We start from the raw sequence: 22423 nt of genomic DNA on the forward strand, positions 1-22423 counted from the left end.
TTTTGAAAGTAGCAATAAACCAGTTGTTGAAACAATTTTTTTTGTCATTTTGCTTTTTTTGGCAGGGTGGTGATCATTGTCTTCTTGGAAGTATATTAAATGATCATTGCACAGCTAAAATCCCCAAACTAAGTCAATTTGGAATTTAAGCCTCTTTGTGCACCGAGGCGGAAAATCCTTCCAAGGGAAGATTGCCTTAAATTTCTATGTCTTTACAATATTATGATCGTTGGACAAGGGGGGAGTTTTAAAAATACAAACTTGCATAGGCATACAGACAGACAGTCCCCAGGTTAAGAACATCTGACTTACAGAAAACTCATATGAATGGGCTAAAATAGTCTATTAAAAATTACATAAATACAAAGGCTCATAATATTCAATGCACAGACTACTACTCATGAAAACATTGCACGGCTTTGGTGGTTCTTTGGCTCGAGGTACAGTACAGTATGTAGTTACTTCTATTACTGTATTATGCGTTTTTTCTGACTTGTGTGCAAATTCAACTTTAAGACAGGGAACTGATCTCGTTCTTAACATGGGAACTGGTCGTAACTTATCAGACCTGTATTTAGTAACTCACTATACATTATGATTCTGTGATGAGAAGCTAACTCCCAAGATTTTAGTTGAGATAAATTTCACAAACCATGAAACCAAAGTCTCTTTAAAACTGTCTATTCATGAAACAAACCATAGTTCATTGATTGTCACGCCATCATGTTTAAGAAATGTTTCATACGTTGCTTTTGACAAAAACACGGAGCAGCTGAATGAGTAATCTTTATTCCTTGTGGTTAAAATTCAATTGCGCACTCAGATACTTTCACAATCCTTGGGAAATATTTCAACTAAAGGTAACAATGTTTGTGTTCCTGCAAACATTCTAAACGGTAGCTGAACAAAGGAAAATTGGTACCACAAAGATCCTGACTAAAAAAAAAACACAGAGTCACGGCAGTTATGTAAGAGCAGATAATTTTATGCCTTAGCCGGCAACAACGCAAATGTAATTAAATGAAGATCGTTCATTTGGGAAATTCAACTGGACTTCAGGAGTTCCAAGAGCAGGTTCCAACCGATCAATATGAGCTCTGAGCCTGATTCCTGTAGCCACCTCTCTGGTATCCTTGTTTCTGCTGGTACCCGCCTTTCTGGTCTATGGGATAGAGAACAGATGTCAATGCAATGTGAACACACAGTAATTAGACACAATCCCACATTGTTACACAGAAAGAGGCAGGTACACACAAAGACATGATTGACAAAGTATTAGAAAACCAGTTATGCAACAGTACTTGGAGGAGAAGACAAAAAAAGAGGAAAAAGGCTCATCCACACTAAACAGAGCAAATTTACATGCACACTAAGAAAATCAAATTACTGTTAGTCTGACGAAAACTGCACTTGTACATGTGAACGTTAGCTTGACTGAAATCGCACTAAAATCGAATTTCTCTTAGTCAGACTAAGACACCCAGATAATGCAATTGGGAGTCGATTTACTCCTGCGTGTATACGTTCAATCGGACTCAAACTAGCCTAGGCGCTTCGTGCATGCTCGAGTCCTCTCCCCCCCCCACCCCGGGCTTTGTGCCAGTAGTAACAGATAAAACAGCACGCAGCATATCAGAGGACGTACAGCACATACGAAATGTACAGCGCTATAAAGCTGCCCAATTCCACACTCAGCTAAAGGTGCTTTTTCACTGCACCAGGTACAGTACTTTTGGTACTTAAAGGTGTTGGTTTTACACTGGTGTATAAACTTCCACTGGCATCACATGACATCACAATGCACGGCAGGGTATTTTGTACTTGGAGAATTGGCTGTAGTGTTTTATAGGACTGGACGACGTGCAACATTAATACCAACATCACGTTATGCACATCCAATTCTTACATCACTAGTCGGCTAGATTAAGATCAGGCTATTTCTGACTTTCAATTTGGTATGAATATTACAGTGCAGAGAGTTTAAGTCTTTGTTAAAACATTTTTAGTCTGTCATAAGAAAAAACCCAACAAGTTTTGCAATTTTAATGATTATTCATTTTCAAGATTATCTAACATATGTTTAGAATCAGTTTTAAAAAGTCTCTACTGCTTTTGCATGAGCACTGCATGCTTTCAACAAGACAATCGTAATAATTTTTCATCCTTGTGGTTTAAAATCACTCCTAGATGGGTTTGTGAGAAATTTATGCTGAACCCCTTTTTCATAAATGCCCCAATATTTACCACATTGCAAAATCTGAACAATTTCCAATACTGTACCGTCATAATATTATACAAAACACTTTATTTCTTGATATGCTATTGATCTTGTATCTGTTCTGACTATATCACAATTAAAGCTTGTGCGCAATTTATCCACACATCCTTTATTGCTGATTTTATTATTTTTTACGTCTGACGCAATAGATCAACCGGAAAAAGCCAAATACCAAAAAGCTTAAAGGACATATATTGCCAGCTGTTGCAGTGGAGTCAAACATACTTCGGTCAATAAATCAATTCCCCTCCCATGCACTGGGGCAAGGACAGCAGCCCGATTAAATGTGCAAGTCGAGCTATTACCGTAGCCTGACTTAGCTGTGCATGCACACATACTAAGTGACATAGTTGCAGCTTTAATGACTGATTTGAATGAGAAGAGACATTTCTTTAGAAGTAGAGAGATTAATAAATTAGTTCATGAACCCCTTAGTAACCTGGTTTCAATGGCTTGCATCCACTACAAGAACATTATACAAAGAGAGACAACAGTATGTACGCAAAAACTGACAACACTTATCCGAAGCAGCTCTGCTTCAGTCACAGCTCTGCAATTCCCCATCACATGGATTACAAGTAACCACAGAGACTGGAGAAAGTGATTAAATTTTTTGCATCATACCAAAGCATTGACAATGATATTTACCTCTCTGATAGCCCTGCTTTTGCTGGTAACCACCTTTCTGGTCTGGAAAAAAGAAAAAACAAACATTTATATGTCTGTTTAGCTGCATAAAGCTGGCTGTGCACTGTGCGATTTTCGGCCAATTTTGAGCCGATTTTCACTCGCTCGATAATTCCTGGGGTCGAGCTAAAACTTCAGCTTCATCGGGCATCGCATATTGTAGTGTACAGGATGTAAGGAGCACCCATTCACCCCTTGCAACCAGGTCCCAAATGGCAATCGGATGATCGTAAGAAAATCAAACCTGTTCGAAGTTTTGGTTGTCCATCGTGGGGATATCGCACCGTGGAAGCGGAGCCACAAGCCACTTTAACCTGAGTGTGTTATCCTCACTGCACACGTGTGAACACAGAACTGAAGTACTCAGAAATGAGATTAGATATGTGCGCACACATGCCTGTTTCCAGAAACCGTATTGTAACAAAAAGCCTGTCCTTGGGGCTGATCGCCTTTCTTAGGTGGGTATCCCTCTTTATAATATGTGAAGTTACCCTCTCCAGGAGGAAACTCAAGTCCTCCACAGACATTCTAAGACGGTCCTGAAAACCCTTCATATCATCTATCTATTTACGGAAAACTTATATTAATACAGCAAGGCAGTACAGGTGTAATATGTTATTATAGCCTGTTGTCTGAAACTCATTGGTCATAGGATTTTATATGCTACAGACGAAACGCAACATTGAGATTTAAGGACCGTGATTAATTGCACTTGAATAAACACAACATAACGGGCCTGAGCATTTGAACAAGCAAGCAAACATGTTATTGTTTGCAATACAAGTTCTGTGTAGGTATCAGGCTGCAATGTAATTTGTCCGTCATTGCTTTCCTCCAGTTCCCACTGTAAAATGGACAGTCCGTATCGTCCACGTCTTCCCAGCCATCTTCGTGTCCATACACGCCGGCGCCTCTTCTTTTTGGATTTTTCAGCGCGTTTTGCTTTGGTGAGCATCGCCACTGATGCGGGTTCATCTTCTTCTGTTTCTTTTTTGACGTTTACAGTTAAGGGTATGGAGTCCGACGTGCTCATATTGCTCATTTAGTGCGAGTAGTAAGGTCGCACCCGAGTATCGAACCGTATAGAGTGTGGACATGAATCGTGAGCTTTGCCTTTTTATCGCATGTGATGTAGTCGTACAATTTGAGCTAGATGTTTAACAAACGACTGGAAAAAACAAATAAATCGCACAGTGTATGTCCAGCTTAACAGGTTTAAATTCCATCTGTCCCCCAGTATCCTTTCTTTGTAGTCTCTAGCTATCAAGGCTGTATGGCAAAAAGAAATCTTCATGATGACCGCTGCCGGTAACACTTACCCCTGTTGAAGTAACCCCCATAAACGCCCTGTTTGAGGTCGAAGACCCTCTCGTTGTTCTCTACAAGCCCACCAAGCTTCTCAGCCAGCTGCAGGGCCATGTTCTGGAGGGATGTGGGCTCTGTGCGGTGCATCACGACTGTCTGTGTGGGCTGGTCCAGGGATGCCTAGCGGAGATACTGTCCACTGTAACACCTCTAAAAGATACCACAGCTACTAAAGCTACTACAGAAGTAAAGATGATTTGCATGAACACTGTCAGTAACACTAAGACACTGAAAGATAACAATGAATGCAAAACCAATCTACCTTCCTAGAAAGGTAGACTGCAGAGAAATTAACCACAAAGTTGTTTACCATGAGCTCCTCATTAATGATCATCTTGCTGATGATGCTGTGAACTGTGGGCAACTCTAGCTCAAACATCTCAGAGAGGGTCTCCATGCTGTAAGAGGGAACAAAGCACCCAATGACATTTTACAGCTACACTGACAGTTTATCAGGGGAGGCACTCAGGGAGCGAAAGAGTTGGTGTGGGATGATACCTGATGGAGTCATACACACTACTGTAGGTGAAGAGGTAGGTACGCAGAGATTCCTCTTGGATCTTCCTGCAGTCAATCCAAAACATATTACCAGTCAGATACAAAAGGGTACACAGCATTAATTACAAAGAACCAAATTACAGTAACAGAAGGTGGCTTCAAAAGCGAGCAGTCACTACTGTACTTCCAGCATCCTCAGCTCAGTGATGCACTGGGGAGAGCAAATTACCTGACCAGCATCTCCCGGACTCTCTGGCTTTCAGGAAACAGGTCCCACACTTTGCTATTCATTTTCTCGTTGATGATGAATGAGTGGCATGTGCGCCAGTCGCCCATCTTCATGGCCTTGCTGGCCGCCACCACATGCTCCCTCATGCTCTCAGGGGGGCCTGAGGAAATCAGGGAAGGACAGATCGTCACCTGCATTAACTGCCTGCTGTTTCTCAGCCTGACATCTGAAAAGTCGCAGACCGTGACAATTCACTCAAGGTCGGCTATTTTCTCGAAAGGGTGGGAGTGTTAAGTATTATAGAACCCAATTTAAAATGTGTTTAAAACTCAAATGTAATCCTTACATTTAACGTTTTCGCATTTCTATTAAGCTGCTAACCTTCACACAAAGCGATGGCAAAACAAAAACAACGGCAAGTTATACGCGAGAAATCCCGGCATGACAACACATCTGATCTGGAGGAATCATTGATCCCCATGATAGGGGCTGGCGGTTACCCAGTAGAGGCTGCCGCTCGCCGACCCTAAGCTGGTGGTGAAACTGCTTGCTGATCATCCTGCGACGGGCGTCAAACTCATGGGCAGCCATGTAGGGGATCTCCAGCAGCATGGCGGACACGAGGTATACACACTCCAGCAGCTCCAGGTTAATGTGCATGTGGAAGGGGACCTGGCCGAGGGAAGGTGGGGGGGGGGGGGGGGTCAGTGACACGTGATATGGGTGGACATGACAGTGATGACATTGTGCAGAAGGCAGCTGTCTGGTCATCGAGCGAGCTCAGCTCAGCTACTTATTATACACATCAGTCACAGTACAATCAATGGCTTCAGCTTCAGCATTCAACGTTCCAACATTCCAAGCCGCTGAAAATTCCCCAGTTACCTGACGCCTCTTCTCAATCTTCTCCTGCTCTGCATTCCTCTCCTGCATGTTTCTCATCAGCAGACCCTGTCCAAGCAGCTCCTTGGCACGGCCGCTCGACTGGATGTCCAAAAGGGCATTGTGGGCGTCCTTAATCATACCCTGTCTGAAGGCACAAATGCCCAGCTGCACCATGGTGCGGTTGTACAGGATCTAAGATAAAAGGAAACAGACACAATGTCATGTGGTTTTAGCTTTGCATGTGTACATTTTCCATCACATTAACGACATGCTCGTTAACTATTGTCCTTATACCCATCCATAATCACTTATTCAGTACAGAGTCAATGTGAGCCTGGAACTTATCCCAGGAACTGGATAGGGTGCCAGTCCATCACAGGGCACAAACGCACAAATTTACAGGCACCAATTCAGTAAATCACAAGCTGTGGGAGAGAAATAGGGAAATCAAACACACAGATTTGGGGGTCAGAACTATACCAACAACCTCGGAGATTGTTATACATTTACATACACATCCAAGTGCAGATGTGCGCAACACTAATTGTTCAGCACTAATTGAGTGGATCTGCAACTTAGAATTCTAGCCCTGTAAACAGGTGGCTGCTGGTACAAATCTCAGACTGTGGTCACCATTGGGCCCTTAACCACAATTTATCCAGGGAGGGTCTGACCCTGCAGTCTAATCCTCACTAGTATGTCCCTTTGGACAAAAAGATCTGCTAAGTGAATAGACACAGAGGTTTATGTTACCTGTACTGGAGGGTCGGCATGCTGGATGTTGTCCTGCAGGTGGCTCATGAGCATGAGGTCGCGGGCCTGGTACCAGCGGCTGTGCAACGCGTGGTGGTAGATGTGGCAGAGAATGGCGCAGGTGCGGATGCGGTCGGTGCGGTCCTTCGCGTAGATGAACTTGCAGAGCCGGTCCATCACCACTGCGCTGTCCTCCCCCTCGCTCTCCTCTTGGTCTTGCTCAGACTGGCAAAGGATTCAAAGAGCTGGACTAAACATTTGAATTGATTGAGAATCAATTTCATTTCTTATATCAGCCAACTGATGCCCTAATCCCATATAACCAAATCAATACAACTAATGATTTATAATTTCATATGTTATAGTGATATTGAAATTCATGGCAAAATGCTAACTAAAAATTATAGAAATATAAATGGCTAAATTAAAAAATCTGTTTACTTTTGGCAAGAAATCTGACAAGCAATATTAAGCCTGTTCAGATAGATGCATTCACTTATCAGTTGCCAATTAAGACATTTTTTTCATGACAATCAACAAACTGTCACTCAGCAAGACTATTAGGAAACATTAAAAACTGAAAACTAAGCTACATTATGCATTCTGAATCATGCATTACACAATTAATACATTTCTGTTGCAATACAATATCCAGTGAGATTTGTCCTTATTCACATCAAAAAATAATTAACGGGCAAGGAAATGTTCTTTCTGAAGAATCAGAATATGTTAAAAATCATAATGGCTATTTTGAATTATTAGACCAAACCACGTACAATTTCATTTATATTATTACTTTTTACATTTTATTCTTAATTTCTCTTTTGGTTTTTGCATGAGGACTTTTTGAATGCTTTTAAGAAGCAGATGACAAAGCTTTTCACTGCGCATACGTACGCTGCATGTTTGCGCATGTGCCAAACCTAATGCTGTACCTTGGACTCCCCCTGCAGGCCCAGGCTGCGTCGATGGGCCTTGTAGTCAAACTTGTAGTAGGTGTGCATGATCCTGCGCAGGTAGACCCGGCATACTTCCTCTGTGCTGCCCTTGTTCTCCAGGTACTGCAGCAAGCGGTCGATGATCCCGCACACGCGACCCTCATCTTTCAAGTTGTCCACGTACTCTGATGTGAGACACGTTAAAATAATAAAAAAAAAAAAAGCAAGATATGAACCAAAAGGAAACATAAAAAAAACCCAGATAAGGAGCGATGACTCCAATATTGTGGGGAAAATCCAAAGCAGCTCACCCTGCGAATGTGGGTCAGTGTTCTGCATGATTTTGGTGAACTCCTCATCCATCCTTTCAACCAGAGTCAGAATGCAACCTCGAACCCGGAATGGCTGCAAGTGCAACAGCAATCTTCAGATGATCCACCCCTTTCAGTTATTTAACCTTCTCCAGTAACAGATCAGTGTGGATTTAAAGTTGAATTTGATGCTTCTCACCTGATCAGATATGCCGAGGTTTTCACTGTCCTCTGCGATATTTTCCCCAATGAAAATGTTACTGTTGTCAAACAAAATATCAAGCAGTTCATCGATGCAATCTAGACAATTCTTCCACATCTCAGGCTGAAAAAGGAAGAGAGATATCCAGCACGTTATAACAAAGACTGCACAATTCAAAATATTCAAGTTGAATTTTCCCAGTACTGCTGGAAAAGGTCCAAATTTAATACTCCATGGAAGCAATCCAGAGCCTTACCTTCATAAAAGCAGCCAGGTTGGGGTTATAGTCGTAGAGCGAGGCGATGATGTTGAATTTGATCTTGACCAGAATTCCCTCTCCTAAGTTGTTTTCATTGGAAATTCCAGCAAGAGCATGGAGGAGCTCAATCTGGGCAGCTCTGGGGGTGGGTAGAAAACAGATACAAGTCAGTATCAGTGTAGAGTCGCTCAGGTGGCATTCAGCAACAACGCTCTGGCTTAGGTGTGTGTTCAGATGCACACTGCTCCCCAACAGGAGTCATTCACCTGCAGAAGCAGCTGCAATCAGATGTTCTATTTTCAGGCAAACAATTATAGGACGGAAGGGGTCATACCTATCAGTTCCCTTCTTGCCCCGAGCCTGAAGGATCTCATTCAACTTCTTGACAACAACAGCAGTGTTTATCTCAGTGCCCTTGGGAAACATCCTTGGCTATTGCCAAAAATAAAGCACAAGGGAAAAAAAACAGCTGTGATGAATATAATCAGTGTAGACAGGAGGCCTGCATCAGTCAAATACAGAAATGCAGCCCCCCCACGCTACCTTGACCAGGGGCACGCCGCCTTTGACCTTCTTCCAACCACTCTCTTCTTCGTCACCTAGCTCCTCTTCACCCTCCTCATCTTGCTGCCCAATTTTCTTTGGTCTCCTTTTCTTCTTTCCAGCAGCTTGTTTGTCAGGCTCCTGAGTCCTGAAAGAGGGAAACACAACTTGGATTAATGTAGAAATAATATAACCTGCTATTTTTATGCTTCCTTTTAATATTTAATTCTTGGTTTAAAAAAATTACACCAAAAACTTATGGAAAATGGCACAAAGAAAACATTATTGAGAAAAAGCTTGACAGAGATAGTAACAGTCTAACCACCATGCAAATTAATACACAAGGCCACAGAAACACAGTGGGAGAACGGGAGCGAAGGAGACTCACTTTTTGAGGAAAACCGCAGCGAGGGAGGCATTCTTTCCTTCGTCATCTTCACTCTCACTGCCACTTTCTGCTGTGTCTGAACTCCAGTCTTCATCATCTTCCTCATCTTCACTCTCTGACTCTTCATCCTGAAAATTCACAGCATATCAAGAAAAGGAAAAAGGTTTTTAGTTTCCCCATGGTTCACCTCCCAAAGCTCAAATGAATAAATCGCTTTTATTCTGTCTGCATCATGACATGAACTGGTTTGTGTCAAATTATTGCAGAGCAAATAACCTACAGATCTGAAACATCACAATGGCCCCATATACCCATTAGCACCAATTACCGTACTTCTCTGATGTTGAAATTAAACTTTATGCATCCCAGTTACATAGCATTTCCTTAAGAGAGTTTAGTCAGTCAAAACTTTATTGGATAAAGTCACATACATTTAAAAACATTTAAGGAAAGCTATTTCCGTCAATTCAATTCCTGAGAACCCTTGTTCTGATGAAAAATACTAAACTTGTCCAAGTGTGGACACAAATTAAGTGATACTAAGGTAAACAGAGCCTACGGACCAAAGAACATGCAAGTGTTAGAGATATAACGTTCAATGAAAATGTTATTTTTCCTTAGTCGCAGCTAACTTGCCAACAGTGACCCCTTATCTTACCACAGCCCCCTTGAGGAACTTCTTGGCATCGGGAAGGGGCTCACTGCTGGGTTTCTTTTTCAGGAATGAGCTTCTGTTCTTCGCTACCTTCTCTCCTTTGTCCTCGTCGTCCTCACTCTCTGAAGACGAACCTGGGTACCAAGAGCAGGAAAAGAAAGGTCCTCAAAAATGATTAAGGGCCTGGGGTCGTACACATACCACAGCCTTTAGAGAGCATTTATGAAATAATTCAACAATGACTATGACCAACGTAAACAGAGAACGTCGCGAACCTGCAAAACAAAAGATCCATTTAGATAACTAACATCTCCAACTATATGTAGGGTTGGTTATCATTTTGATTTTTTCCTGGTACTGGTGCAAAAACCAGTTAAATCGGTGCCTGAATCAGGACTTCTAAGAAAGAAAAAAAAAGCACAAAATGAAGGCTGACGATATTAAAGAATGGCTTGAACAACAGGCCTACATTAACACTAAATATAAATACAGAATACTTAAATTCACATAAAATAAAAACTAACCCAACAACAATAAATTTCACACTAACACGCTAATTTCACACTAAAAAGAGAAAAAAGCAAAACTGCAAAGTGCAATGTACGTAAGACCAGTGCTGATTTCTCAAGTCTGAACACTGTAAAATTTGAACAAACTAGATGTCTTGTATTCTTTCTAAAGTTTAATTAATTAATTATTTCCTACTTAAAAGTTACCTGAGGCCCATTACATATTTTATACTGGAGATCTGTGCAATTTATAACTAGAACTGGTTAGCTGGAGTATAGAGTGATATTTTTGATTGATTCTTTATTATATTTGGCAAGAGATGGCAGAATTTGCCCTTTAAGAAATATTTCTGATCCTTTTTCGGTGTTACTGAATGAAACCAAGCAGGAGACTTGTGTAAATCATGTCGGCTGTGGATGTGTTCCCACACTGTACTGGCATACCTTTTGTTTGAGCAACATGACCATTATATTTTCCTACTGAAGCAATGCTGCACAACACTAAATGCAGACAGTTGCCAATTTGCCATGTTAATTAAAAAGTATTGGTACAAATCTCATTTAAGGCTTAGTAGTTGATAAAGGGAGAAAAAAATCAGATATCAGTTTAATGTCGGTATAGGACTGGACAAAATATCATGCCATATCTAATTAGAGGCTTGGGAATTTAATGAATACATTTACTCCCCAATATTCATGATGATATACTGCAGGATTTCATGCAACACATGTCACAGTTTTCAGAATGTGTTACGGAAAACCCCTAGTGCACTACACTGTACAACCAGGGCGCAATACAAAAGCCAATTAGGGCACTAAGGGATGGGGATAAATTCGGCACCTATGTAATATTCACAGAAATACAACATCAGCTCACCTGAAGGCCACTCGTCTTTCTCCTCCTCCTCGTCGGGGGACTGCTCTGGATTCTGACAACAGAGGAAATACGTTAGAGTGCCATTTCATTGTGCTGGGCATGAGCTTGGCAGAAACAATCACTCACAGCTTATTCTTAGGACAGACAGAAGATCCATGGGATTTTACTCTAGGTAGCCCCCCCTTAACCCTCTGGGGTTGACAGCATCGTCGCTATAAAAGGGGGAGGCGGGGGGTGTGGCCAGGTGTGATTGGCTCATGCATACACATGAAAGTTGCTATATATTCAAAGGAAGGAGCCCAGAAATAGTGACATGAGTTAGGTTTTTCTTATTTATCCAACTGAATGTTGCAGCTACAACATTTAGTCATCTTCATGTAGCCAAGACTTTGGTGATCAGATATCTGGGATCAAAACAAACTTCCACCATTGCTTACTATGTACTTTTATAATGTTTCTGCAAGTGTTCCAAACTGCATTTTGCAATGTCTATATTTTGATGTCAGATTACAAACTTCACATAAATCTGACATATTTACAAAGTACACTAACATTAAGATGAGTTTAATGCCAAAACAAATATATAAGAAATAATTAGACATGATTTGAGTTTATGATATTGAATGAAATATTTTATTACTATTCTAAAATTGAATAATCTGGAAGATGCATTAATTTAAAATCAGCATTGGCAGCTGAACCAATTATGTCAGTAGTATGACTATGGATGTCAGACACAATGCTAACTGTACTCCAATGTTCTGCACAATTAATATAAACCAAAGAAAGGGTGCTTTTAACATGCATTTCCTCATTCGGCTGACCCACAGAACGTACCTCCTTGTAGTTGTTAATTTCATTTTCAAAGTCACGGTTGTATTTGCGGATTTTCTGTCGCAGGGTGCTCAAGGCCTTGGCGTTGTTCTTGTTCATCTTCTTCTTCCCTTCTTTATCCTCCCACAACTGTTGCAGGAAAGACATGGTTATTCTGTCAGAATGTCAAATCCCAATATCTGAATTAGGAGCTACATTGTAACACTGAAGTCATCAACTCCCAGCTCATTAAACACAAGATCTGCACGTCTCACACCTGATTCAGGTAGTCCTCAAGGTCAGCCAGAAGCCGGATGTAGAACTTAGGAACACCCTCCTTGTCCACAATATTCTTGCTCTTAACAAATGCCCGACATAGCTGCTCAAACTCCTCCAAGCATTTTGACATGTCCCGAATCTTCATGGCATTTCTGATAGTTTTGATCAGGTTTGTAAGCTCCTCGAACCTGGGGCCAAAATTAGGCAGTTAGCATACTGGTGCTAGTGACAGTGAAGAGGAGGAATTAACTGTCAACAAACCTCACACTAAACATTATGTGCAGTAGACCAAACCCAGAAAATGCAGAAATGAAGCCTCCAAAAAACCAAAATATGCAGCCTGACCAACTGGTTGTCCTGTAATGTTAGGCAGACCATACATTTACTAAATAAGCATTAAGTGACCTGTTTACCAGCGTAATCATTATTTAACTGAATTGCACAAGGGCTGCAATTCTGCCATCATTTGTTCATATTGTAATCTGCCCTGAAGCCATGTCCCCAACAGAGCAGCAGTAATCCCAATTAATCGTTCAAAATATCACTAACATATGCTTTATCAATCAGGCACATAAACACAGCCAGTTTGCTGGGATGACTTAGCAATAACACAACCAGTTAAGTAACTGGGTTGAGTACCTCAGACTCAACACAGAATCCCCTCCAAACAGAGTATGTGGTTTTAACCAGGAGACTAACTGCATGCTTATACTGCCAGTAAACAAGTTACAGAAACGATTGTGCTTTATGAAGCAACTTGTGAATTTTAAAGTTTACAATACATATTCACACAACCCAAATAATCACATCACTAACAGGATACATACACTTGTGCTGCATTCAACACAAAAACTGACCTCTTGTCCTTGGCACTGCGCACCACCCTTTTGGTGTCCTCTTCATCGTCGCTTAGCAGCAGAGACCTGAGTAAGACAGCAGAGTGAGAAACAGCAGAGGCGGCACAAAAGGACAAGTGGAGGAACCCAGGTGACGGGCAGACACGAACTGTTTAGTGAAGGTGGTCCCAGTGGTTTTGGGAATGACCTCCTCCCCAGATGAGGACTCCTCTGTCTCACTGTCAGATCCAGTCGCAAAGAAGCGAGACATTGCTGTAGGAAGCTGATGCTGTAAAGAAACAAACTACCATCACTGCATTAAACCCCCTTCTTTGCTTGACATGTGAAACTGAACTTAAGGCTTGATTTAAATATTACTATTGTTGTCAATAATAATAAATAACAATAACAATAAACGTCACTGAAATACTTTAATATACATGTATACCCCTTTGCGTGTAGACTTCCTGACATTATATATTTTCACACTTATTAATGTTACATTCATAGTCATATACACATTTTAAAATGAATAAGCTGCACATTTAATTTCGTGATACCTGTTATTAAAGTCTCAAGTACGTAACAAAAAGCGGCATAAGATTTTTTTTAAATATCAATTTTAACATTATTACTTTTGGCCAAAATTGTAGCCTGACAGCTTCCTTACTACCGAACATAACACGTTCGGACACAGCCCCCGTTGCGGTTTTCATGCCAGCCAAAGGAACTTAGCTAGAACCTAAACTCCTTCTGGCATATGCTCGAAAAAAATAACTCATCCCGACACAGTCCAAAATAAAGTCCTTTACATTTTCAAAAACATCTGGGAAATGCAATTAAGATTAGTCGGTATCATCATTCGCCTAGGAGCTACCCAATATAAAGGTAAAAGGGCGATATAACTAGAATAACGAGAAATCAACCTCGACAAAGGGAGCAATCTTAATGCCGCGTCAATCGTATAACATATAAGCAACGTATAAATTCACAACGTATGTAATTATACAAAAGTGGAATTTACTAAGTTGAACTGCATAGGCTAAGTGCACGCGCTTTATCTGCGCAGCCGACAGGCCTGGACATCTACATGGTTGATAAAGGCTAGGCCTTTATCAGCACCGGCACCGCGCCTAAACACCGCATACCCTCGAGCGCTCATTCCGAACCACAATTCGAGGACTCCATCTCACCTGCGTCCACAAGAAATGCTGTCAATCCGTCAGCAAAGAAGATTTTAAAACTCGCGTACTGATATTGCCAGTTAGTCTTAAGGATGCGTGTAGGGAAACGCTGCATGAGCGGTCGGACGCTCGGCGGAAAAGGAAGTGACGTACACGGGCGCCTACTGCTGGGGACTGTCGTTAGGGCTCCGTCGGTGAAGAACGAAGATAATCATGGGCTGTGACGGAATATATCGCCGTGTTATGTACGACTTATACAATACTAATTAATTCACCCTTATATTAAGGTGACAATCGTGCAACCCATGGCCCTTGGTTAATTTTTCTTATTCTTAATATTGCAATTTAATGTTATGGAGCACCGAGCTGCACTTGTTACCATTCCGGATATTCTATTAATTGGGCTTTTTACTGAATTGCCATTTCTGAAATATTATTTGCATTCATGGCACAAAAGGTTTTTATTTTTCTTAAAACAAATAGTCTAATATAATTAGTGTCAGACACCTCACCTTAGGGATATTGATGTCAAGGAGGCAGATGAGAAGCATCAGAGGGCCGAGGTGCTGGCCAGTGCATGGCTAGCATTACGGTAATACCGCATATATGTATTCCGGACTGAGGTATGGGCGGGTGAGCAGGACACCAGTGGAACTTCTTGCCGCCTTATTTTCCCACCAATGAATATCGAAATCACAGATTTTCGGGACGTCGCGCTTCATTTGCGGAAGAGGCGAGATGTATGTTCAGGACTGTTTAACATAATAATCAACTGGTAAACTGAAATTTGCACCACTACTTAAGTGATCAACAAATTTTTAATCTACAGATTTACTCATTATTCTACTTACATGATCTGCATCCCAGAGGACCAAAAATGAGCAGTTAATAAAGGACTGGCTTAACTAAACTTTTGTCCCCACAGAAAAAGCTCATTCTTTTGTAAAGATAGTACTATTACCCCCGGTAGTTGGGTGCTTGAATCTCACCCCGACTGTGAGGAGGCTGCATGCAGTTAGACCAACCAACATCCTACTTTGTTAGTTCTGTGTGATTGTGCCTGCTATGGACTGGTGTCCTGTTCAGGTTATTGGCATCATTTGGAAGTCTTGTTCTGCTTGGGACAGGCCCTAAGCTTACCCATAACCCAGACTAGGATAAGCAGCTAGATGATGAAAGGAACACAGCTCAAACATATTTTTACCCTTTTAACATTGAAGCTGGCACTGCTATATTTTAATAGCAAGTGGGGATGTGAGTCACCACAAGTAAGTTGTAACTGACTGGTTTGATCAAGTTAACCCAACAGCACTGAATAATGTACACTACTGTTCAAAAGTTTGAGGTTACATGGAATAGCCGTCACTCCTCAGAACAAGAAGTTATGCGTTTCTGCCCAATTTGAGCTTCAATCGAACCCACAATTGCTAATGCTTCAGGCACTCAACTAATCCGAAGGCCAATTGTGTTGCTTTCTTAATCAGCAAAACAGTTTTCAGCAATGCTAACAATTTCAAAAGGGATTTCTAATGATCAAATTTGCCTTGTAAAATTATAAACTTGGATAAGCAAACATGCCATTGGGACATAGAACTGATGGTTGCTGATAATGGGCCTTGGTACACCAATATAGATATTACATCAAAAGCCAGCCATTTCCAGCTACAATAGCCATGTACATTAACAATGTTTAGTTTCCTAATTTGTAATTTTAATGGACAAAAAAAAAATTACTTCTTTCAGAAACAAGGACATTTCTAAGTGACCCCAAACTTTTGAACAGTAATTAGATTCTTGCTTTGTTGGAAGCCATGTAGCTCTAGCTCCAGTACTGCTTACACTCGACATTCACTGGAAGCTCAGCCACACTTATACCTAGATTCTCCAAGAGCACACATTTGCAATGTGCCATTTGTCTCATTTATATACACTGCTACAAAACCATCTGCTAAAAAGTAAATGCAAGTAAAAGTAACTGATAAAGCAGCTACAATTATTTTAAAAAAAAGGTACAATTTATTTTCACAGATCAATAAAAGTCAATGATTCCTATGGAAATATTGGTCAATGAAATGGGAATAAGTTCTCAGTTTGGTTGTTTCTACTTGTCTGAACTTGCTGAATGCAGAGCTACATAGCAGTTCTGCAGTTGTTCCACCACAAATACTGCTGTCAGCCCAAAAACTGCTGACTGATACACCTGTACCACTATTGTTTCAGGCACCAAATCAGTAACATGACCAAACTGAAAATCATCCAGTTGCCTTTTTCTCACAGGCCAAAGCAAAAATGTTCAAAGGAAACAAATGCAAATGGTCGTGCCACTCCACCTTGACATTCTGCATTCACATATGAGCAGCTCTGCAATCTCATTTGCTGCCAGTTACCATCACGTCTTTGAAAATGCTAGGATACTGCAGAATAGGGGCACAGAAGACATATGCAAGTATAACATTGACAGACTGGTTTTACAACAGTAGCACGAGTGAATGATGGTGAATATAGAAAGGTTTGCAGAATGTTGGGGACAAACCACAAGAGGAAGAATATCTAATATAGGAGGTAGAACAAGAGAAGAGACTGCGGCATAAGAGGACAATATAAAGAAACAGTGCAGTGGGAAAGATGCACGGATATTAGAGTGTTCTCCTGCGGTCTATGTTGACTGATTCTTAATCTTAGGTCACAGAAAGTAATCAGCCACTGGCTTTTTGGAAGGGATGCCTCTTGTTTCCTGTGGTGCAGCTTCAAAAATAATGAATTCTTTCTGCAGATGTTCATCCAGCTCCAGTATTGCCGCTACATTCCCACACCTGAGAGAGACAAAGAATTCATTCTAAACAATTAAAAGAGCTCAAATACAAAACAGTTGATGGCCATGAGCACAGTATATAGCAGGTAAGAAAGATGGTACCTGTAGCAGTAGTTTGGTGCTGACCACACCGTCAGCACAGTTTCATTGAAGTGCCACTTATACCCTTCCATAACAAGCTGGTGGGCCCTGCAGATCATGTCAATGTCGTTTGCAGCATTAAACTGGGCAACAACGTCACTACCAAATAGATATCCAGCACCTCTTGGACTCACACCCCACCCTGTTGTGTCTGAAAGAGAAAGATGAGGGTGGGGGCAATGGTACATATGCATATACCAACAAGATGATTACTGAATATTGTATAGCAATGTCAGGGGAGGGTGTTCTTACCTTCTGGGTCAGACCATAGCAAGTCACACATAGGCCCATCATGTGGGACCTCCTGCTTTCTGTCAATGGTTCTTATTTGGTCCAGAGTTTGTATAGATGGGGAGAGCCCACCATGCACGCAAAATATCTGACGATGCGGAGATGGAGAAGTCTGTCACTGACTATACACACACCCAATTAAATACTGAGGGCAGTAAAATTCCACAAAACAAATTGATTTCCATGACTTGCTCTATACATTATTGGAACTGTGATCAAGGGCATTAATCTCCATTTAAAAAAAAAAAATCAATTCTAATTAGACTGCAGATCCTTATGGACAGGAGAAACACTGACCTTCCCATCAATAATTGCAGAGAGAGACAAGTAGTCGAAGATCTCTGTACAGTATCGCCACACAGTCACAGACCCATATTTCCTTAGGCATTCATCATAAAAGCCATACACCTGTGTAATCTGCCTGGATTCATGGTTCCCTCTTATCAGTGTGATTCTGTCTGGATATCGCACCTGAAAAGTAGAACAAGGGTTAATGGAAGGTGTTCAACAGGCAAATGAAGTAGCCTGCTCAAGTTAATAAATGAACAATATTACACCCCAAATCAAAATCTATAATCTTCAGCAACGGCACCACAATAATTTGTTGTGAAAGTACCATACTGGACCAAATAAGTTGGTGCTTCCCCCCCAAAACATAAGATCTACAAAACTGGTGACATCTTGTACGAGGACTCGAAATTTAATGGTCATTACACACATACAGCGGTAGGTGGCACAAATCATCCACCTGCTGGCTAAAGGTGACCGCATACTACAAATGTAGAGAGAAGCTTTAGCAATATGTTATGAGTGACGATTCCACCACCTGGCCATGCTTGGCTGACAATGTCATGCTGCAGAGCTACACAGAAAGGCTAATTATGCAGTTACCGGTATGCTTTGCACTACATATATTTTTGGGTTGCCTGTTAAATTAAACTAGCGGCTGTCACTTGAGTAACTCGTTTTACAAGAACTTTCACCTTTATTAAAATGACTCAACCACTCGCCACAATACGTTCTTGCTTTCTTTATGGGGGTCTGCTGCACTGAAAACATTCTGCGCTCTCTACGATTCTGGAGTTTGTAGTATTGACCATGTATCCCATTTCCCACTAAATGTTTGTTTTCTGTTATGTTTTCTATTTAACACACTAATGTGAAAGCTGACTGCAACTGCCTGTGATTGGTTTATATCAGGGGGATGGTTCTTGTATGATAGATTTTTATAGAAATAAATGACAATTATTAAAAAAACCTTTTTCAAAAAAGGTTCTGTAAAGGGGAGGGTTTTACATTCGAGTGAGTACAAAAATTCTTTTCTACAGCATTTCACTACAGTTAAAGGATATGGATACTGTTTTATTAAACAAAAATCACATAGAACCAATTACAAAATGAAATGTAGTACATGTGAAGACCTCTTTAATCCTTTCCATGTAAGGATGGGCACATGACTGCCAAATTACCTTAAGAGCAAGGAGAAGAAGAAACGTCTCCACACTGTAGAATCCGCGGTCCACAAAATCACCCATGAAGAGGTAATTTGTCTCTGGGACATCACCACCAACCTGTTGGACAATTGGCAAAATATGGTTTTCCAGCGGTACATAATGATTTAATGAGAAAGAATGTTCCAGAACAATACTACTATAGCTCCACCAATTGCTAATCCCACCACAACTTAAAAACTTTATATCAGGATGTGGACAAAGACATGCATGCACAAATTTAGTTGAGAAGGAAATTTTTAGTTTTTGTGAGCCACACATCCATACTGAGTACTGAGCAAGGAATGCCAAGCAATATTTACAAGGACTAAGGAAATACCCAAAAGCAGCGTGCCCTCCAACGATAAAACCATTACAACTGTGGCCCATCTGATACACAAAAAATGTACCGAGTCAAGCTATAGTGTTTCTCAACAAAAATGCATCCTGTGTATTCATGTGTTGCTACCCAAGGACACAAGTTGCTTAATATCTCTCTCACATACACACAAACAAACAGGAATTATACTCCATTATGGAAAAAGACAAACGTACTATTTCCCCAACTAATAACGCGGTAATCTTAGAAAAATGGGAAAAAAAAGCAAGCCCAGGAGTGGGGGGGAAGTCACTGTACTTACTCTGAACAACTCCTTCAGGTCATAAAACTGCCCATGGATATCACCACATACCTGACATAGTGGGGAAAAAATACTTTCCTTACATTACTGAAAGACACCATACTCAAGGATGGTTTTTTTTTTTTTAAAAAAAAGCTACTTACAGTTACTGGAGAGTCCACTCTTTGAACATTGCTTTCTTCAACAAGTATCTCCCTAAAAACACAAGCGCACACACATAAACACAGCGTTAAAAAAATCCAGATGTGGATTTCACAAATACACACATGAACAAACAATGAAGGACCAGGCACAAACAGTCACTACACTTTAATTGAATAAAGAACTTCAAAGAGGTCTGACAGCAAACAATTTAATCTGGAAGTACAAATGGCTCAGATATATATGATGAATTTCCTGGTTTGAACATTCTTGCTCAAACATACAAAGTAATATTTGACAAGAGTTTTAAATGGAAATATCAGCAATGAGCTAAAAAATATTAGACGTACACATGGTTTCCATACAAAAAACAAATTAATTACCTGGCTTTGGCACACAGAGCCTTCACCTCATTTTCTTTGATGAGCTCGCACCGTCGGAGCTGGTCAATTTGTCTGTCTAAGTCACTAATGTCCCCCATAGTCAACAACAGCAGGACAGCACCTCACTCACGTCACCGATTCAAAATTTGAGTTGGACAGATATACCAGCACTGTCTCATTGACATACAAACATGCACAGTTACTTTCCAACTCACAAACACCGATTACTGACTACCTCAGACTAAAATTAAAGATTAAACTTAAAGGAGAGTAGAGGGGGCGATCCAGAAGGATGAAAGAACCTATACGAAAGAGAAAACAAAAATCACAATCTGCCGACTAGAACTAAACATTTAAATGTACAAACGAAAAATAATGTAAGCGATTAAACAATGAGCTTATTAATAACACGTTATGAACCAAGTACTACCCAAAATAGTGAAGAATACTAATGTGCTTATTTCGGGTTATACAACAGCTCGTAAAAATAATAAAAAAAATTGCGATGCTCATATCAGCGTTGCTAGACTACAAACTCCTACAGAAGTTAACTTACGAAAGCAATACTACTAGGTGTTCCTCGTTTGATTTAGATATTTATGGCCAACGATTTACCAAATATGAAAAGCACATTTTAGTTACAGTACATCTGCTTTTTTGTTAAGTATATCACCTGTTCAACTTCCTTCGTATACTATAATACTATTTTTCTAGTCAAGATTTAGAGTACCGTCGGCGAGGGATCTCTCGTTCGTTCGCCAGGGACTCCGCAAACAAAACCGGCATTTGCCAAGAGACAAATGAGCCACACAACCAGTTGTTATTTTTCTCAGCTAGCGCCGAGTGAAGATAACTGGCTTAAACTATCAGTGAAATGTTAATACAGAGTTTGAGAATACGCTGATGTGTTTTAACTCAAACTGCCGGTTAGACGTCCGTGAAAAGCCGCAAGCTAGGCTAGCCTGCGGTCTTGCGTTGTTTTACTGAAGTTCCACCAAGAAATAGCGAACTAACCGAAGTTTAACACGTATTATAAATACCAACAGCAACACCACTCGTATATCAATTTAAGTTTAAAATCATTTTAAACGACGCTCAACATTTTTCTCGGCCACTGAAGTGTGTTAGCCAGTTAGTCAGCTAGTCTCAATTTAGCCAGTTCGCAACAACGAAAGGCCCAGGAAAAAAGACGACGGGCGGACTAGGACCGATCGAGATCTACATAAAACGTAAACCCGCGATCAATTTCATACTTCACCTTACGAAGAACTACTAACAATCGTCTAAAATTCGTGTAAAGCTCTAAGTTAGCTGTTACCTCTTTGAAATACGTTTCTTTTCCCGGTTTCCCCCGGTTCTTTTCACAGCGCCACTAAAGCCGTGGCTATAGATGGCTAGCGCCCCCTCACGCGCAATGCCGCACATGCACACGCGCGCGCACCAGCTTCCGGTACTGAGCTCCACCTCGGAAGGACTGCGCTTTGGTTTCTTTTCGTGATCTTGACGTCACGCTTTGTTCCGACAATGGCGGGAGGGGCGTGGCCACAACATTTTAAATGTTTAAAATACAGGCTAATGTCATTTCCAAATGAAAGGTCTACGATAATGGGAAAGGTATTTAAATTCACAGTTACATTTTAACACCATTCACATATAAACAGTTTAAAAACATAAAGAGAACTGAAATAGTGTGCGAAGTAAATTCATTTGTACTAAGGCATTCATAATTAGTATTTTTAAACTATTTTGTGATTTTGAAATGTAAAAAAAAAACCAAACCTTAAAATGGAACTGGCCTCATGGCACTGTTTCACACCACCAGGCTTCGGGACTCAAACCCGCCTCTTTGTATAGTTTGTATATTGTTCCCCGTGTCATATGGTTGTACGTTTCGCAAAAGCCATGCTGCTAACATGCAACTGAACGGTTCCAACTATTTAAGCCGCTAACGGGAGGGTTCCTCCTGCTGACTGCATTTATCACCATGTCAATATTAATTAGCTACCCCATATACCGACGTACTAATTATGCAATG

The 22423-nt window shown here is 40.8% G+C and overlaps 2 protein-coding genes across 3 annotated transcripts; both read right to left on the minus strand.

The window, feature by feature from the left end:
- Positions 1 to 773: 773 nt before the first annotated feature.
- On the minus strand, positions 774 to 14709 carry eif3c (eukaryotic translation initiation factor 3, subunit C). Of its 2 annotated transcripts, none has more exons than XM_049015814.1 (23): positions 14499 to 14709; positions 13476 to 13609; positions 13327 to 13392; positions 12468 to 12657; positions 12215 to 12340; positions 11378 to 11429; positions 9995 to 10125; positions 9337 to 9464; positions 8949 to 9096; positions 8740 to 8837; positions 8403 to 8544; positions 8144 to 8269; positions 7945 to 8038; positions 7631 to 7818; positions 6696 to 6920; positions 5943 to 6134; positions 5558 to 5729; positions 5058 to 5217; positions 4829 to 4894; positions 4641 to 4728; positions 4285 to 4450; positions 2927 to 2968; positions 774 to 1162 (listed from the first exon to the last, which is right to left on the minus strand). In XM_049015814.1, exons 2-23 carry the CDS (start codon positions 13574 to 13576, stop codon positions 1086 to 1088), a joined length of 2778 nt encoding a protein of 925 aa, XP_048871771.1. In that variant the 5' UTR covers positions 13577 to 13609; positions 14499 to 14709; the 3' UTR covers positions 774 to 1085. The 2 variants fall into 2 exon arrangements, with proteins under 2 accessions (XP_048871771.1, XP_048871770.1); XM_049015813.1 differs by having other exon boundaries at positions 13476 to 13594; positions 14499 to 14708.
- A 1773-nt stretch (positions 14710 to 16482) lies between these two features.
- On the minus strand, positions 16483 to 21861 carry ppp4cb (protein phosphatase 4, catalytic subunit b). The gene is made up of 9 exons (XM_049015818.1): positions 21707 to 21861; positions 20389 to 20690; positions 20008 to 20059; positions 19865 to 19915; positions 19203 to 19304; positions 18031 to 18204; positions 17695 to 17821; positions 17404 to 17593; positions 16483 to 17302 (listed from the first exon to the last, which is right to left on the minus strand). The coding sequence occupies exons 2-9, from the start codon at positions 20484 to 20486 to the stop codon at positions 17173 to 17175; spliced, it is 924 nt and encodes a 307-aa protein (XP_048871775.1). The 5' UTR covers positions 20487 to 20690; positions 21707 to 21861; the 3' UTR covers positions 16483 to 17172.
- Positions 21862 to 22423: the final 562 nt, after the last annotated feature.

The sequence above is a fragment of the Brienomyrus brachyistius genome, chromosome 5, assembly GCF_023856365.1.
Source record: "Brienomyrus brachyistius isolate T26 chromosome 5, BBRACH_0.4, whole genome shotgun sequence".
NCBI classification, from domain to species: domain Eukaryota; kingdom Metazoa; phylum Chordata; class Actinopteri; order Osteoglossiformes; family Mormyridae; genus Brienomyrus; species Brienomyrus brachyistius.

What these genes read in the sequence shown, in the direction of transcription:
- eif3c (XM_049015814.1), bottom strand. Translation starts at nt 13,576, where the DNA reads ATGTCTCGCTTCTTTGCGACTGGATCTGACAGTGAGACAGAGGAGTCC. An exon ending in GGGACCACCTTCACTAAACA is followed by an intron (nt 13,393 to 13,475) that starts GTTCGTGTCTGC and finishes TGTCTTACTCAG; the next exon opens with GTCTCTGCTGCTAAGCGACG. An exon ending in GCTGCGGTTTTCCTCAAAAA is followed by an intron (nt 9,097 to 9,336) that starts GTGAGTCTCCTT and finishes TCCCTCTTTCAG; the next exon opens with GACTCAGGAGCCTGACAAAC.
- ppp4cb (XM_049015818.1), bottom strand. Translation starts at nt 20,486, where the DNA reads ATGGGGGACATTAGTGACTTAGACAGACAAATTGACCAGCTCCGACGG. An exon ending in ACCTGAAGGAGTTGTTCAGA is followed by an intron (nt 19,305 to 19,864) that starts GTAAGTACAGTG and finishes ATTGTCCAACAG; the next exon opens with GTTGGTGGTGATGTCCCAGA. An exon ending in GCACCAAACTACTGCTACAG is followed by an intron (nt 17,303 to 17,403) that starts GTACCATCTTTC and finishes TGTCTCTCTCAG; the next exon opens with GTGTGGGAATGTAGCGGCAA.